Here is a 17,168-nt window from a genome sequence, read left to right on the forward strand (position 1 = left end):
ACACAGTGCTATAAAGCTATCTCCAGCCACTACAACATGAGTTCTAGCCCCTGCCAGGGAGCTAACACATAATGCAGCAGACTTATCCTGTCTCTCCTGCTCCTCCCCTAAGCAGTGTATCTGCCTGTTCTGCTCCCCACTCTGTCTCTGGTGAAGCTTCTCACCCCCACCCCCACACCTCTGGCCTACACCCCAGTTCTTGTGTGCAAAAGTAAATCTTTAAAAAAAAGTGTGGCCAAAAGATGAGAAATAGAAATATCTATCCACTTATATCTATTTAAAATCAGCACTAAAATACTGTCATGTGGAAAATAGTCTTTACTCAACAGAGTTTGTAGAAAAAGAAAAATACAGTCACTCTTCTCCTATATTTGTAAAAGTGAACATGAAGCCTATCAAAAGTCATAAAAGGCAAAATCTTCAGCAATATTTAAATTACCCTTTTTGGTTATTCTTTTTATATTGAATTGGAAAGACTTTCTAAGAATCTGTTTTTAGACTTAGTTGTTTTTTTTTTTCCCCAGGTTGGGATGGGCCAGTCTGGATTAATTAGCATATTTTTATAATGTTTAAAGAATTTCAACTCATAAAAAATTGCTGATTTTAAATAGATATAAGTAGATTAATAGATGACCAGATGGATGGATAGGTGGATAAGTGGGTGGGTGGATGTATGGATGAGAGATGTTCTACCACAATGTTGTCAAAGAATCTAAGGGGACTGATTTAATGCAGATGATTAACCATGTACCTCAACTCCCCATCCCAACCACTCACACCCCCTCACAGGTGTGACCTGGACCCCAACCTACAGTGAACAGGTCTTTGTCCTTTTAGGCCGCTGCTTTTTCACTTCTTAAAAGTCTTTCTTTGAAATCAATTAGTTAAGTCTTAGGTGATTGGCACTCAGGCACCTGCTGAGGTCACATAGTTTTGACATTCTTGTAGCCTAAGTAAGCATAACATCTATTTCTAGTCATTGTCCAAGATTTGGACACCCAATACCAATTCTTTCATTGAATCTGTCCCTGATACAGTTTTTTGCATTCATCTTCCCTAGCTCTACCTCCCACTGCTTCCTTCTCCCACACTTTTCTTTTCTGCTGCAACTTTTATAAGCCTCATTTCACAATTTACCAATTACCCTACTTTTCAAGTCTCTATCAAAGTTTCCTTTATTTCCTACCTTCACTGAAATTTGGCTCTCCTCTGAAGATATTGTTTTATTTTCATGTTATTTTGAGAAGTTTCACATTTTCTATGAACCTCAGAGTTGGGAGATTGGGTTCATAGGACCACAAGTTTCCTTGGCTTATTGTTATTATGTTACAGGGCAGGGAGAGGGGCACCCCAGAATCCCCAGACCTGCCTGCTCTAAATAGGTTCTGCCATCCCCGCATCAAGACAAAACATATAGACCTTTAATGGAAAGGAACTTTAATACAATTAGTGTGCAATACAGAAAAAAGACAAAGAATATGGTTTCTAAATCAGCCACCAAAGTTACCCATCCCCTTGTGGGTAAAGCCCAACCAAACAGGATTGGCCCAAAGCAAGTCCCAAAGGCCTGCCACAAATCTAAAGCACCTTCTGGTGGAGGGAGATCCTTGGAAAAGGGTCAAAAACAGCCAGACAAGTCTGGGAGGAGAAGAGCAAAATCAAAATCAAGATAAAAGCTGCCATTGTCACCTCCCCATGGGTCTCTCACCCTCATCTGTTTCACCCAGTCCACGACCAAGAAACAAGAGCAGCTTTTTCACATGTCTCTCTGCTCTGTGTGCCTCCTCCAGGTCTCCTTCTGGCTCTCCATCCTGCTTCCTCCTTCCCCAGTATCCTCTCCAGCTTCTCCCTGCCAGCTCCATTCTCCTTTGGGTGGGACAGGGAACCTGGAACCTCCCCTTTTCCGGGGGAGCACCCTGGTACAATTACACTTGTGTAAAAGCCCTTCCTTCTCCAAGCTCACAGCTGGGTCTCCTGGTCTCTGCTCCCCTGTTACCAAGACCCATTCCCCTTAATCTCAGAGTCCATGTTCTTTTCTCTAAGGTCTCACATCTTCTTGAGTCATGTCTAGGTGGGTGGTTTGTATCCTATCTACACAGAATTATTTTTCTCTATTAGGAGCTCCTAAAAATACTAATGATCCAGTAAAAAATAAGTAGTTCACAAAAAAGTCAATACAAATGCATCTTCCAAAAAATACATTCGAACTCACATAATAAGAGAAACACAAATTTAAAACTAGGAGACACTATTTTATCACTTACCAAACTAGGAAAGATCAAAATATTTAAGAATATGTGAGGTAGGTGTGTGTACGAGGAAAGAGACACTTTCAAAACTATTGAGAGTTTAAACCGACTCCATGGGGAGCAGTACTGCAAAATCTATTGCAATTACAATCCATAGGTCTTCCACTTACACTTCCAGAAATACATATGTACATATATGTGTTATATGCATGTATACATATGTATAACAGCTATATTCTATGCAGCTTTAGAAAAAGAACTAGGAAGATTGGAAGTTCTGTTTAAGATTAAAAAAAGAAAAGAAAGTAAGGTGCAGGATAGGCAGTTATATGCTACAATTTGTGTAAAAATATTTAGAACTATATATGTGCAAATATGCAGGTATATATAAGTAAATAAATATGTAATGCTATTATAGTGAACAAAAGAACTGGAAATAAACACAGAAGCAGATGACTCTTTTCTCTGGGGAGGAAAACTGGGGAATAGTTAGGAGGGAGAGTGTGTCCCAGAGAGTCCCAGCAAGAGACTGAAGGCACACTAATGACATTTTGAGGAACTTTTACTGAGAGTTCTATGTACAAAAGTGTAGAGCCCCAAGGCTAGAACAGTAGAAAGTCATTACCACCCCTCCTGCCTAAGTAGAAAATGTGAACCTTACTTCCTGAAACCCAGGGAGAGTAGCAATGTGAACAATTGCCTGATGCCTTGACTCTGCAGGAAGAGATGACTTGATTAGTTTGGGTAGGAGCCATCCAACATGGAGTGTCCCTTTGGAGCAGAGTTTTTGATTCTCTTCATAAACAGTGGACTAGCCCATTGTTAATCAAAATGTGGTCAGGTCTCACCTGGAAATGTGTTAGAAATTTAGAAATGCAGAATCTCAGCCCTCCCTGTCCCGCCCTCCCATTGGAGTTTGAATGTTCACAAGATGCCCAGTGATTCACATGCATAGTAACGTTTGACAAGCACTGATGTAATTGTCTCTTATTTGATCATCATGGCAGAATGCCAGTTGACACTTGTACACTTGAAAGACTGGAAAGAACTGATTAGCTGTCCCCTGTCGCATCGTCATGGCCAGGCTGCAGAGTCACATTGCACAGGCATAGCAATATCTGCATAAGCAACTGTCTGAATCTACCTTTCTCCAAAGGTGACAGCATAACCGGCAGGCATTGGAGACTTTGTAGTCACTGGATTTAGTTCAGAACTGAGTCACAGACTGAATGCAGAAAGAATCAATACCATGGACAGCGCCCCAGCAGGCGCTTGGTGCTAGTGGTGGAAAGCCCCACCTGCCGTGACACTGTGCTTGAATTTGGGCTTTAACCTGGCTCTGGGAATTGGACTAAGTTAATTTACCTCCCCAAACCTCAGTTTCCTCATTTGTAAAATTTGGATGACAATAATTATCCAATACAGGTGGTTACTGGGAAAAAAAAATCACTAGGTAAGCAGGAAAATGATGCCTAGGCTGACAGAAGTGGCAATGGTGGGAGTGGTGGAGTAAAGATGCTCGGTCTGGCTCTCAAGGTCTTCATACCATCTCACTAGCTGAAGGGGCCTGCGAAGAGGGCTGAAGGGCAGACATGCTAAGCTCCCTACATCTTCACCCCATTGGGTAAAGGACCCGCACAATCAATCGGGGTGAAATGGGATCACATCCTACACTGGGGATTTGGAGAAGCCATTCTTTGAAGGGCCAGTGTCCTTAGCAACTCTGTTAACCCCACCCTTTTCCATTCCCTCGGGCTGAGTTAACTATATCACTATCACTCCTCCAGGGCCAAGTCTCTGCCCTCTCTGTGATTGAGTGGCACCCATGTTGGAACAGCTTTTCCGTGTAGGGCTTAGTCTGTTCTTGCACAAAAAGTTGGCTAAGACTTGTGTCATTGCTGTGCCTTCTCAGCTTAGCTGCCTTCCTTGTTCCCCAAAGCTTTGCTCTGATGTCCTCATAACAGACTCTTGCCCAACCTTTAGGTTTGTTGACACCTCAGAAGCCACTCTATCTCCTTTCATCTTTATACAAGCCTGGGTTCTAATAATCTTCTGTCTTCTGTACCATGGATCCAAAGGCTAAAATATAGTCTGCATCAGAATGTTTAATGTTATATTTTAGTTTCTTTCACAGGATTTAATTTTACCTATCAAATACTAGTTTACCTGATTTTTTTTTAAGATTTATTTATTTATGCATACAAGAGCTGGGGTACAGGCCAGAGGTGTAGGGTGAGTATTCACCAGAGACAGAGTGGGAAACAGAACAGGTGAATTGACCAAAGTACACTGCTGAGGAGATCAGTGGGGAGGCAGGAGAGGTCTGCCGCACCATGTGGGTAACTTCTTGGCCGGGGATGGAACTCGTGCTGCAGAGGCTGCGGGCAGCTTCACAGGTTGCGTCTTAACCCCTTCGGCACCAGGGAGGCCCCTAGTTTACCTGATTTCTAACTGATTTGTGAGCAGAGGGTTTGTCAGTCTTTATTCTCCCATTTGCCTTCTCTATTCATCTATGTCCTCTCATCGAATCTCCTACCGTCTGTATTCCTCCTTGTGCCCATCCCCATGGCTGAACCTAGACACCCAGGTAAATAACTCAGTGCCAAATATCAATCCGATATTCCTTTAATGTTGGGTCAGCATTTACTGACTGAGTAAAGACAGTGCTGTGAGGGAAGCACATAGAAAGCATAGAGGATCATGGGTGCCTCTGCTCCCTCCTCTCCCCATCTCAGCCCAAAACATTTCTGCTCGGATCCCCAACTTGCCCGCTCTGCTCCCCGTGGACAAGGCCCTGCGTCTTCCTGACTCGGGTCCCTGGAACAGTCTGGCGACAACTGCTGTCACTCCAGCAGACCGTTGTGTTCCATTCCTTTACCTGTTCAGGCAAGGACGACTTCCAAGTGCACACACACCACTTCCTGAGAGGTCACACATACACCTGCTGCAGGGTTTGGGACGCCTCAGGAGCTGGTGCCTGGGAAGCAGCCTGGCTCCACCCTTTCCTCATCTCCTTGGAGCTGGCAACAAGTCCACGTTTTAATAATAAGCCCACACTCACTGCCTGTTCTAGGAACTGCGTAGTTGGGGAAGTAGAAAGGAAGGGGGAGTCGCCTTTCACTCCAATCTCCCCTGCTTCACACAAAAGCCTGGAAGGTTTTGATAGCTGTCCTTTCATCCTAAAAGCAATAAACCCCCCTATTCGAAATTCTTTCAGCTCCTCCATTTTTATACTATCCATGTTCTTGCTTAGTTTCACGTGCACATCATAAACTTCTATGAAACACCGTCCTACTCTTTGTAGTGATGAACTTTAAAAAAATGAGCAGACACGCAGATACACACACACACACACACACGTTTGGCAGATGATTTTCTGCACGGAAAAAGAATAAGGAAAACAAAGAAACGAACAAACAAAACAAAATAGCCCGCGTTAGCGAGTTCGGTGATAATGATTTCAAGGAGGAAAGCCTTGGGTGGGTCTGAGAGGAGGAATTTCTGCAGAGTACAGGCTTGTTGTTTATCAAATCAGACATCTGTCCGCGACGGCCTGCGCAAGACCTGGGTAACTGTGTAATGTAATAAGCGTGTTTTCGTAAGTTATGCAAACACACAGCATTTGCACGAGGGCCAGAACAATCTAATTCTCGCTCTTAATCCGGGCCCTGGTGACCAGCCCCGCCCGGAGGCGTTCCAGCCCGCAGTCCCGCGCCCCGCGCCCCGCGCAGCCCCCAGGTGAGTCCCGCGCGGCGCTCGCGGCTGTCGGGCCCGCGGGAGGGGCTGGCGTGAAGGCGGAGGGCGGGCCGCGGGGTGGGGGGAGCCGAGATCCGGGTCTTGACTGCAGCTTCCTCCCGGTGGAACCGCATTTCCAGCCGCCTCCGCAGCCCTAGCCCCAGCGCGGCGAGCGGTTCCAGGCCGTGCCGCCTGGAGGCGCGGAGCCCGCCCGGCGCGCCCAGCCCTGCAGCTCCGGCCGGGGCGGAGGCCGCCGGACCGCGGAGATGCGGGGCGGGGGCAGGGCGCGGGGTAGGTGACTTTATCCCGCCTCTGTTTCCCGGCCCCGGGGAGCAATGACATCACGCGGCCTTCTCCAGGCGCCGACACAAAGAGCGGCGCGGAGAGGCCGCTGCGGGGGTAGCCGGCGGCCGCCGCTGCCGTCCAGGGCCCCGGGCCCCCGCCGGCCAGGCCAGCCGCCCGCGGCCCGCGCCCCTGCTCCGTCGCCGCCGCCGTCCGCGAAGCCCGCGCCCCCAGCGCGCAGCTGAGCCCGCGCCGGGCCCTTCCCATGCGGGCGGCGCGGGCCCTGGGAGAGGCGCCCGCAGCCAGCCACGCAGCATGCACTGGGGGGTTGGCTTTGCCTCGTCCAGGCCGTGCGTGGTGGATTTGAGCTGGAACCAGAGCGTCTCCTTCTTCGGCTGGTGGGCCGGGTCCGAGGAGCCGTTCTCCTTTTATGGGGACATCATCGCTTTCCCTTTGCAGGATTACGGTGGGATCATGGCAGGGCTGGGCTCCGATCCCTGGTGGAAGAAAACCCTTTACCTGACCGGGGGAGCTTTGCTGGCCGCAGCTGCGTATCTGCTCCACGAACTCCTGGTCATTAGGTGAGCCGGAGAGAGGGCCCCGAGGAGGGGCAGCTGGTCAGGGCAGCGCTGGCGCCAGGGGGGACTTGTGCCAGCCCCTGGGTCAGGCCACTCAGATGCCCAAGAGTCCGACCCTTACCTTTCCCCAGTGGTGGCCCGTGGTCTCCTCGCCGTGCAGGGCACTTTAGAGTTGACAGGAGAATTACAGCGGTCTGGGAGGGAAGAACATTTGTCTCCCAGTCTTTTGGTGCTAGAGGTAAAAATTTTCTGGGTTGTGTTGTCTTATGAAAAGCTCTTGCGGAGATCCTAAGTGCGGTGTGTTTGCAACAATAGAATTAGGCCCTGTAGAATACTAAGTTGCTTTTTAATGAATTGCCTTGTGTATAGGCAATAATACTCGTGTATTTACCACTCACTTTATGTTTTACTTAACGGTTAGTTCTCCACCACCCTTCTTTGAATGTCAACATCACCACAAGGTTGAAATCGCAAAAGCTCCAGAGACCTCTGGGTCCCTGTTAAAGATGCATGGCTAAGGTGCAGTTTTAATGCAGCCTGAACCTGGTTATTTGCTCATTTTGTATTGAAAGCTGGTCACCACGTTCAGTTTTAAATGCCATTGTTGTGTGAGCAGTAGAAGATCTGAGGACAGGACTAGCACATGGGCGGAGAAGATTGGAGTCGCCCAGTGCCATAAACAGTGCATCTTCAGCCTGCTGCAGAATGTTTACAGGATTAATTTGGAAATGGCAGAAAATGGACGCCCCTGCATCCAGCCTGATAGATGTTTGAGAAGGGCTATACCTTAGGCTCCTGGGAAGGCCCTTCAACTAATTGATACAGCAGCGTGAAAAGGTTGAAATAGCCATGCCTTTGAACCTTCTCAGTGGGAGACGATCAGAAACATTTTTCAGTATTCTTCTTGGCCAGTATTTTCTAAAGAGTGGGAAATGTATCCACATTTGCCTTTTTTCAGTGGGGAAATCCTACACAATAGATTATAAACAAATGCAATGATGGGTGACCTTTAATAGGCTTGTGGGGATTCCAGGAGGACATGACGACTGCCTGCTTAGGTATTTTGGGTATTTCTATTCTCTGACATGGAGAGAAATCATTAGGTCTGGGGAAATATATTGACTTTCATTGTGTTTAACCATAATTGAAAAGTTTTATTTTAAGCTTAGCATACATTGAATTATCCCATTTAGCACAATTCCTTGAAGATGGTTGAACTAAAAAAAAAAATTTAAGTGAATTATCTTTAGACTGTTTTATAGTTTTGCTAGTTTTAGAACTTTATTTCAAGAGACAGGAAAAAGTAAAACATTTATATAGCAACTTAAATGGTAGCCTCCTTGTTTTTCAATTATACCTTTTAAGGATCCTAAACCATATGGCTTCTCACCAGTTTTCCACTTTCTGAAGGGAATGAAGGCACAGCTAAACCTTGCTTAAATGACCTTGCAGAAATAGCAGGAATCTCAGAGCTCACCCTGGGGGCAGGCCACACCCTGGGAGGTGTGGTCATTGACTACAGAAAAGTGCTCTGCTCACACTTAGGACCTGCCCCTCTTAGGGGACTGCTTGGATACTTGTTTGGGCCAAGGCATTATTAATCCTTGGCTTATCCACTTTTATTTCTTGACAGATGCTTACATTGCATTGGAAAACCCGGTTATAATGCAAATAAAAATGGCTGCCCATCTTTGAACCCTTACTAGGCACTGTGCAAATAAGTGCTTTATGTGCTTGATTGCACTTCTCCTTCACAACTTTTGTTGGATGCTTAGTCCCCATTTTATACTTGAGGAAATTTCAGCTGAGGGAGGTTAAGCTACTTGCCCAAGAGCACACAAGAGTGGTAAGATTTGACTAAAATCTGGAAATATGGGTCCCTGGAGCCTGCACTTTTTACTGCTTCCTCCTAAAAACTTTGCAATAGGTTATGGTGGGGGGAGAGGATGAGGAATGTTGTGAACTGGGTGAGGCTCTGGGAGGACAGGTCTGACAGGGCCCTACGTTTCTGATGGCCTCTAGGAGCACAGAAGTATGGGAAAAGGCTGAGGGAAGTCAAGGACTGAGCTTCTCAAGGTTCTATGTTGACCTCCACTTAAGGTGAAATCTAAGTGTCAGTTGTCTGTGCAGTTTAGGTAAAACACAAAATAATCTGAAATATGCAGAATGGAAAATACTCCTTGAAATGGCTCTTCTGTTTGAGTTCTCTGGTAATTGTAAGGTTTTTAATCTTCCTACTTGGATTTTTTTTGCCATAAAGTTGGCCAGTGAGAATTATTTAGGAAGTTTAATTAATGAGTATAACTAAAGTGGATATTTTGGATTTTACCCTCTTTTTTCCCCCACCACAATATTTTAAAACAAATATAGCCCCAGTCATTTACTTATATTCTCCCTGAGTAGAGATAGCCTAGCAGCTATCCTAAGTTCAGTTTGGCACTTGGAAATGTGCATTGTTTGTTGAATGAGGAAGTAATGACTTCCTTACTGGTAGCTCATTTGCACATTAGGCACTTAGGCTCAGCCTGTCCTAGAGAGCTTCATTAGGGAATGAGAGCACCATGAGTCAAATTCTAGTCTCCAAACACTGTCAGCCCAGCAGCTGTGCATACATACTGACACAGGAGTAGTAACTAGTCCTGCTACTCTTTGGGTGCTCCCTTCTATTGCCCTCATTATAAGGCTCTTTATAAGCTATTACCATGCAGGAAGCAGCTCACTTGCTCTTATGATCCTAAGTTAGAAACAGGGTCCTGATGTGTGGAGGGAGCCAGACTGGATTCACATTCACCCTGCCTTTAACCAGTTTTATAACCTCGGCTATGAGGGTAAATGTCTTGGCTACTCAGTTTTCTCATCTGTAAAATGGGATAATCTGTAAAATGGAGAGTTCAAATGAATGAGTTAACACATCTAAAATGCTTAACAGAGTTTGACATGTAATGAATATTTAATAAAAGTTGGCTATCAATAGTTATTATATATTTTCATCAGAAATTTCCAGGCTTGAGTGGTCTGAGTCAAACTGACTATTTTAATAAAATTACCTGAGGTAGTGCCCATTTCAATGTAGTTGAAGTACTTAAGAGTTTGGGAGTGGAAGTATTTTTTTTTAAAGATTTATTAATTTATGCACACAAGATTGGGGTACAGAGGTATGAGGGGTGAGAGGATTCGCCAGAGACAGAGTGAGGAGCAGAACAGGCAGACTGACTGAAATACACTGCTGAGGGGAGCAGCAGGAGACAGGAGAGGTCTGCTGCACCATGTGGGTAGCTCCCTGGTTGGGGATAGAACTCATGCTGCAGTGGCTGAGGATAGCTTCATAGGCTGTCCTTTTTTTTTTTTTTTTAAAGATTTATTTATTTATTTATACATACAGGCACTGGGTACAGTCAGAAGCGCAGGAGGGTGAGAGAATTCACCAGAGCCTGAGCGGGGAGCAGAGCAGGCAGAAGGCCGAAGTACACTGCTGAGGGGAGCAGCGGGCGGCAGGAGAGGTCTGCGCGCCATGTGGGACCCTCCTCCGGTGGCCAGGGAGCAGCCGGGGATCGAACCTGTGCTGCAGAGGCTGCGGGCAGCTTCGCAACCCAGCGCTCAACCGCTGCGCCACCGGGGAGGCCCATTCATAGGCTGTCTTAACCCCTTGTGCCACCAGGGAGGCCCCGGGAATGGAAGTATTAGTGACTTTATCTTAAGATGATATTTAATATCATTCCCTAATAAACTTGGGCAAGTTATTTAACCTCTCTGAACTTCAGTTTCCTTGTCCACTGTGAAATATAAGTATAGTATATACTAAATTTAAGCTGTAACACTCTCCACTCTATAGTGTTACTGTCAGAATAAAATAAGTTAGGGCCTCCCTGGTGGCGCAGCGGTTGAGCGCTGGGTTGCGAACATGCCCGCAGCCTCTGCGGCACCGGTTCGATCCCCGGCTGCTCCCCAGCCACCGGAGGAGGGTCCCACATGGTGCGCCGACCTCTCCTGCGGCCCGCTGCTCCCCTTAGCAGTGTACTTCGGTCCTTCTGCCTGCTCTGGCTCTGGTGAATTCTCTCACCGTCCCGTGCTTCTGACTGTACCCAGTGCATGTATAAACAAAAACAAACAAACAAACAAATAAATAAATAAACATGCCTCTATTAAAAAAAAGAATAAAATAAGTTAATATATAGGATGTAAACTAAGCCTCTGCCATGTGCTTGTCACTTAGCTTCTATTTTGTTTTTATGTGGTTCAAGTTAATCAGTGCGATTAGATTGTTCTAGCTGGTGGAGCAGAGGACATTTAATCTCTTCTCCTTTCAGTTATTAAAATTTTGCCCAGCTAATTGACATGAATTATTTGACTAGACAAAATCACTTACTTAATTGTCACGTCCGCACTTTGCGCTGTCTAGGAACATAGTCCAAGTGGCCGCTTAGTTTTACTCTCTGACCAGAAATTTCCCTCACCCAACATTTCATATAATAAATGAAAACTTGTTTTTGTTTTTATTCAGCAAGTATTGCCAGAAAGCAGCAAGTAAAAAATTTTCTTTGACTAGTATTTTTCCAAATGAGTCATTCCTTACTCTTTAAATGCAATGGGTACTCTGGCAGTAAACTCCAGAAGAGTTTGTTTTACCTACCGAAAAGGAGGCAGTGCAGTAAGAGAGCAGCTCTTGCGTGATGATGATGCGAAGAGCTTGCCCTTGCTTGCTCTGGTAGAAGTAGATGTGGGATTAACTTAGAATGATATAGGAGAATCGGAGGCCCAGGGCACGCCAAGGCAAGAGTGAGGTTCAGCAGATGGGGAAATCGTTGGGTAGAGTCAAAGATGGAAATTGCAAAAGGTCCTAGGAAGGTGGTATATGGGTTAGGTCTTTGAAGAATGATGAGATTTTTGTAGCTGTCGCTGAACAACTGAACAAGAATCAGTTCCACCACTCTTACCTAATGCTTTATAGTTCACCAAATATTTATGCAGTACTGTCTTGCTTTCTGTGTGAGAGGAGGAGCAGTCTAAGGTAACATGGACCCTGGGAAGCAGCAGGGCTCAGACGTGACCCCAGGTGTCTACACTCGGAGCCCAGCATTTCTTCTTACTACCACATGGTGGCTATTGAAAAGTTCTCCCTACCCAAAAAGTCTACGAGGGAAAAATGGATGTGTAGGTTAGAGAAGAAAGTGAAAAGCAGGCCTACTAAGATCCTTGCTGCATGGTGAAACTGGGGCCCTGTGTAGGCAGAGAGAATGAGAGCTTAGAAGCCTACTTAAGGTCTTCACACCAAAGGTGAAAGGCCAGAATATTGAGGCTCAGGTTTCCTGCAGACTTGGTTCATGGTAGAGTAACTGCCCTGTTACTCCAGGGTCCTATGGGTGCACAAATTGTTTGATGGTACAAGCTAGTGGTCAAGAGCATAAGCTCTGACTACCTGGTTCATTCCAGATTCTGCTTTTAAACAACACTGTGACTTTGGGCAAGTTAATCCTCCATGCCTCAGTTTCCTCATCTATAAAATACAGATAACAATAGTACCTATCTCATCAGGGACTATTGTAATAATAAAATGAGATTATGCTTGTGAAGCTCTCAGAGCAATACCTGACATATAGTAAGCACAGACTATCATTTTTATCTGTCTGCATTGTCCCTGGCAGGTAGACAGCCAGCTGGAGAAGAGGTGAACCTGTACCAGAAATTTCTCTCTCTGCCCGTAGTATGCAGGTAACAGAGGAGATTGACATAGAAGTACTTATCTGAGCCCTTAGGGTTGTGGTCATGTCAGAGTTTGTGAGGGTCTCTGGAGTTTAGGCTAAGCTTCCACTCTAAGTGCTTGCAGCTATGGTAAGCCCCTAGCCAAACAGATCTGCTTGTTTTTCAAGGAGCTACACCCCACCGAGGACCTCTGGGAAACCCAGGGAACTGACTGTATAACACTTGGATTGTTCTTTATTTCTGTTTTGGTTTTGACAGGAAACAGCAAGAAATTGACTCCAAAGATGCTATTATTTTGCATCAGTTTGCAAGACCTAACAATGGTGTTCCCAGTTTATCACCTTTCTGTTTGAAAATGGAAACTTATTTAAGGATGGCTGACTTACCCTATCAGGTACTTGTGTGCATATGCTTTTTTCTCATGGTATAATATTAATTAGAGGGGGAGTATTTTATTTTATTTTATTTTTTAATATTTTATTTTATATAATTCTTACATCATTTTTCATCTTTGTACATTTTTTGCATTTTCGTTTTGGTTATATTCCCCAGACAATTGCACTCCCCCCCCCCTTATTTTGACTCTAGTTCTTCCTCTAGAGGGAGAGTATTTTAATCTCACCTGGTGGGAAGGACTTGTTCTTGGTGCTAGAGGGAGTAGGTATAAGGGTAGAGTAGCAGTGCCCAGTTCCTAGTAGATTCTCAGGGGACTGGATTTCCAGGTCTGCTGATTTTTACATCCAATTTAATGAGGGACCCAAAGATTGTAGACTTAAGGAGGGCTCAGCGCCTTGTTGTTTTCCCTGACATAGAGTATACTTTGGTTAATATTAATAGTTCCAATAGGCCTACCCGGGTGTGCCATTGCCTGGTGTGTTTTTTTTTCCTTTGGGTTTCTATTTATTGACAGCATTATATTTTGTCTCTCATAACTCCCGAGGGCTTAGCAGCCCACTAGGGAGATATTGTCGATTCTGTGAGAGCTTTTCTCTCACAGTACCCCGTGTTCTGTTTGAGTGACTTTCAGGGAAACACTTGCTCACTTCAGCATTACAGAATGAACCGAGGAATGAATTTAAACATTTTTCTCCAAGTAATGAATTGAGCTTTGTCTCCCAGATTTGACAGTTTTTATTTTGGTTGTCACTCAGTTCTGTGTATTTAAAAAAAAATTTCTATTTCTCCTTTTCATCTAAATTCTAGCCATATGCAGTTTTTTAAAGAAGATTTGACTTTTTTTTTTTTAATTTTATGGTCTCTGTGATATTTAATTCCTTGGAATGTACTGAGGCTTTAGCCCTATGTGTGGCTACTTATTATAAAGTTTGAGAATGATTACACATTCTCTGTTTGGGCCTAGATCTTTCTACGCTTACTTACTTGAGCATGTATAGTATTTTATTTAGATCTTCATTTTTGCTTTCTTCTTGTCTGTCTGTTCTAGAAGTTTCTGAAAGGAATGGGCTGAAATACTTGTATTTGTAGATGTTTTTCCTTTCCTGCCCTTCCTTGCTTAATGCATGAACTTGCTTAAAGCATGAAGAGAATACATGCAGTTATTTTGTTAGGTATATATAAAATGAAAGACCCTATCTTTCAGTCCTTTGTTTCTTTACAGTATGAGTCACTCATCTCTTCTTGCTATGATTTTTTGTAACCTTGAATTCTGTGTTATCAAATATTGAGGTTGATGCTCCAGCTTTCTGTTCATGTTTGCTTGGGACATCTTTATTCATCATCTATCTCAATTTTTGTTTAATTGTCCATTATGGGCAATACATTGTGTTGTTGGAAAAGTCATGAGGTATTTTTGCTTGAAAAACTTAGAAAAAATACGTCATGACTTTTCTGACAACCCGGTATTACTTGTAGCCAAGCTGAGAGACCTTTTAATTAGTGAATTTAATCCTTTTACACTTGCAATAATTGTTTTACTAGAAGTTATTTGTAACATTTGTTTTCTCCTTATTTTACTTATTTTTTTCATTTCCAGCTCTCTAGTGGATAATTATATTTTTCTTTTTATTTAAAACAGATTCTATTTTTGTTACAGTGGTTGTTCTTAAGATTCCAATTTATGTTTATTTGTGTTTGCTTCTTAAGTGTATCAGATTCTGTATTTGCTCTGTAATGATACATGTGTTAAAAGTCTTAGGTGCCTCCCAGAACTCATCCCAGTTGTGTAGCTACTATTAATGTTTTAATTTTGGAATTTGAAAATTCTGTCTCTTTATGTTGGTCCTTTGTTAGATAGGGAACCTTGCTAAGTTATTTGACTAGCCTTATTTTCCACATATCCTATTCCACAGCATTTAACATTCTGAGTACTTCATGATGAAAATTTTCAAAATTTTGCCTTTATGGGGCAAACCTTCAGTGGCTTTGTATGCCTGATTATGTCCTCACATTTAATAATTTTTTTTTCCAAAGATTTATATATTTTATTTATACAAGCACTGGGTACAGTCAGAAGCTCGGGAGGGTGAGAGAATTCACCAGAGCCAGAGGGGAGAGCAGAACAGGCAGACTGATGAAGTACACTGCTGAGGGGAGCAGCGGGCAGCAGGAGAGGTCTGCGCGCCATGTGGGACCCTCGCCCGGTGGCCCGGGATCAAACCGGCACTGCAGAGGCTGTGGGCAGCTTCACAACCTGGCGCTCAACCGCTGTGCCACCGGGGAGGCCCTAATAATTCTATTTCAAAGTTCTTTTCCTTCAATACTTAAAAAATAATATTCCATTGTCTTTTTTGTATTGATGTTGCTGTTGAAAAATCTGATGCTAATCTGAATCTTGCTCTTTGATCTGCGAGCTTTTAGAATTTGTGTTTAATCTTAACATTCTTATATGTCACTATAATGTGACTTGATGTGGGTCTCTATCTTGTTGGGTTCTTTATAAATGTTTTTAAATGAGGTCTTCATCTCATTTTAATTCTGGGATATTATCAATTTTCTTCAACTATTTCCTTATTCTTTTTTATATGTTTTTCCCTTCTTCTTTCTCGTTCCCTGTTATTAGATACTGAAACCTTATGTCCACTTTTTTTCTCCCTTTGGGCAGAATTCTCCTTTTTGAACTTGGGTCGCATTGCTCTGTTCTTTTCTTGTATTGCTTGTGCTGTCATGCTTTTTATTTTGACACTTAATTTCTTTTTTCTTAACAACTCCCCTTGGTTTGTATTACTAATTTCTTCCTTTAGCTCATGGAGGGTATTCATTATGCTAATTAAAATAGTTTGCTCTGTCCGGTAGGTCTGCTTCATCTTGTGTGTATTCAGTCTGCTGCCCTTCCCTTATACAAGGTGTTCATCTCAGGTGTCTGGTTATTTTGGTTTGAGAGCTCCTTTTTCCAGTGATATCAGCTTCCCTGCCTGGGAATTCCTACTGGACCAAGGCTAAAGGTTAGCCCACAGATTGTGTTCCTCAAGGGAACTCCCCAAGGGAGTTTAAGAAAAGGAAGGAGGTGAGCGCCAGACTTCCTCCAGCCTCTGGTTCCTTTGGTTTGCAGCCTCTCCTCCCAATGGCTCCACTGGTCTGGGGTCCATCTTTGAGCTCTTACAAGGTCGCAGTACTGGAAGCAGGTGGTCTCCTTAGGTGGCGTCAGAGTAGCTAGGAGGTGGGAAAGGTGGGGGGGCCTCCTCAGCCAGTCAAGGTTTGGCTGCTCTGACAAGCACATTCATTACCCCTGCATCTCCTGACTTCACATAGCCTGTTCTTCTGACCCAGTTTCTTGACAGAAGAGGGCATGGGGCTGTGGTCCTCCCAAGGCAGTGCGCGTTCGAGGTGGTTGGCAGGCACTCAGTGTGGTAGGGATGGTTATGGAGGTCCTCTGGCAATGTAGTAGGCAGCAAACAACCTCAGGTGGGGAGAATCAGGGAGGGCATCGCATGCTTAGGGCACAAAGAATGGTCTTTATTACTGGGAGCTGGCACACGGAGGGTGAGACTGGAGACAGAAGAAGGGAGATTCTATGGGAATTTCTAAACCAGCAATGGAGGAGAAAATAGCGGTGGAAACAGACAAAGCTTGAATCATCTAACTGCACTGGATCAGATTGGAAAAGTCATTGTTCACTTGGTGTCGGCAGGCTGCTCTTTAGGAGCTGTGTCCTGAGGGCTCAAGTCCAGGGAAGAGACTGCGCCTCAGCAGCTGCCTGTCTCTAGTGCGCTGCTACTCTTGGCCAGTCGACTTCTTTGGCCATGACAGCTTTGGGTCATGTAGCGTCCAAAACCGGGGTTTGGGCTCTGCTGGCTCTGACTAATTTTATGATTTTGTGTGTCCCCTCCTTGAATGAGGTTTTCTATTTGCAGAGCCTGCAGCAGCTGCCAGACAGTTCTTCTCTTCGCTGTCTTGGCTTCTAGCCGGCAAGTACTTGTTACCCGATTTACCAACGGCCTGACTGCCTTGTTCATGGGTCAGAGTAGCTGCTATTAGTGATTAGGGCAGGAGCAGCAGGACACTTGCCTCACTGTGAAATTTAAAGAATGCTAGCCCCGTCCAAAATTATTATTTCCTAAGCTTATTTTTTAAAAAAGGAATGCAGAAGAGTATTATCTGTTCTGTGAGGTCTCTATGAAAAATAAATGGAGAGCTCAGTGGGTAGCAAAGAGTTTTGGTGAAAGGA

General features: G+C 44.4%; 1 protein-coding gene across 1 annotated transcript in view; it reads left to right on the forward strand.

Moving 5' to 3' along the window:
* Positions 1-6,542: 6,542 nt before the first annotated feature.
* Positions 6,543-17,168, forward strand: part of FAXC (failed axon connections homolog, metaxin like GST domain containing) — a gene marked incomplete at its 3' end in the record, with an annotated part of 52,081 nt that continues 41,455 nt past the window's right edge. The window contains exons 1-2 of the mRNA XM_084227946.1: positions 6,543-6,847; positions 12,803-12,938. Of these exons, the coding sequence (XP_084084072.1) occupies positions 6,582-6,847; positions 12,803-12,938 (402 nt within the window). The 5' untranslated portion in view covers positions 6,543-6,581. The remainder of the gene's footprint in view (positions 6,848-12,802; positions 12,939-17,168) is intronic.

Source organism: Talpa europaea, assembly GCF_964194135.1.
Source record: "Talpa europaea genome assembly, chromosome: 2".
In the NCBI taxonomy this organism is placed as follows: Eukaryota; Metazoa; Chordata; class Mammalia; order Eulipotyphla; family Talpidae; genus Talpa; species Talpa europaea.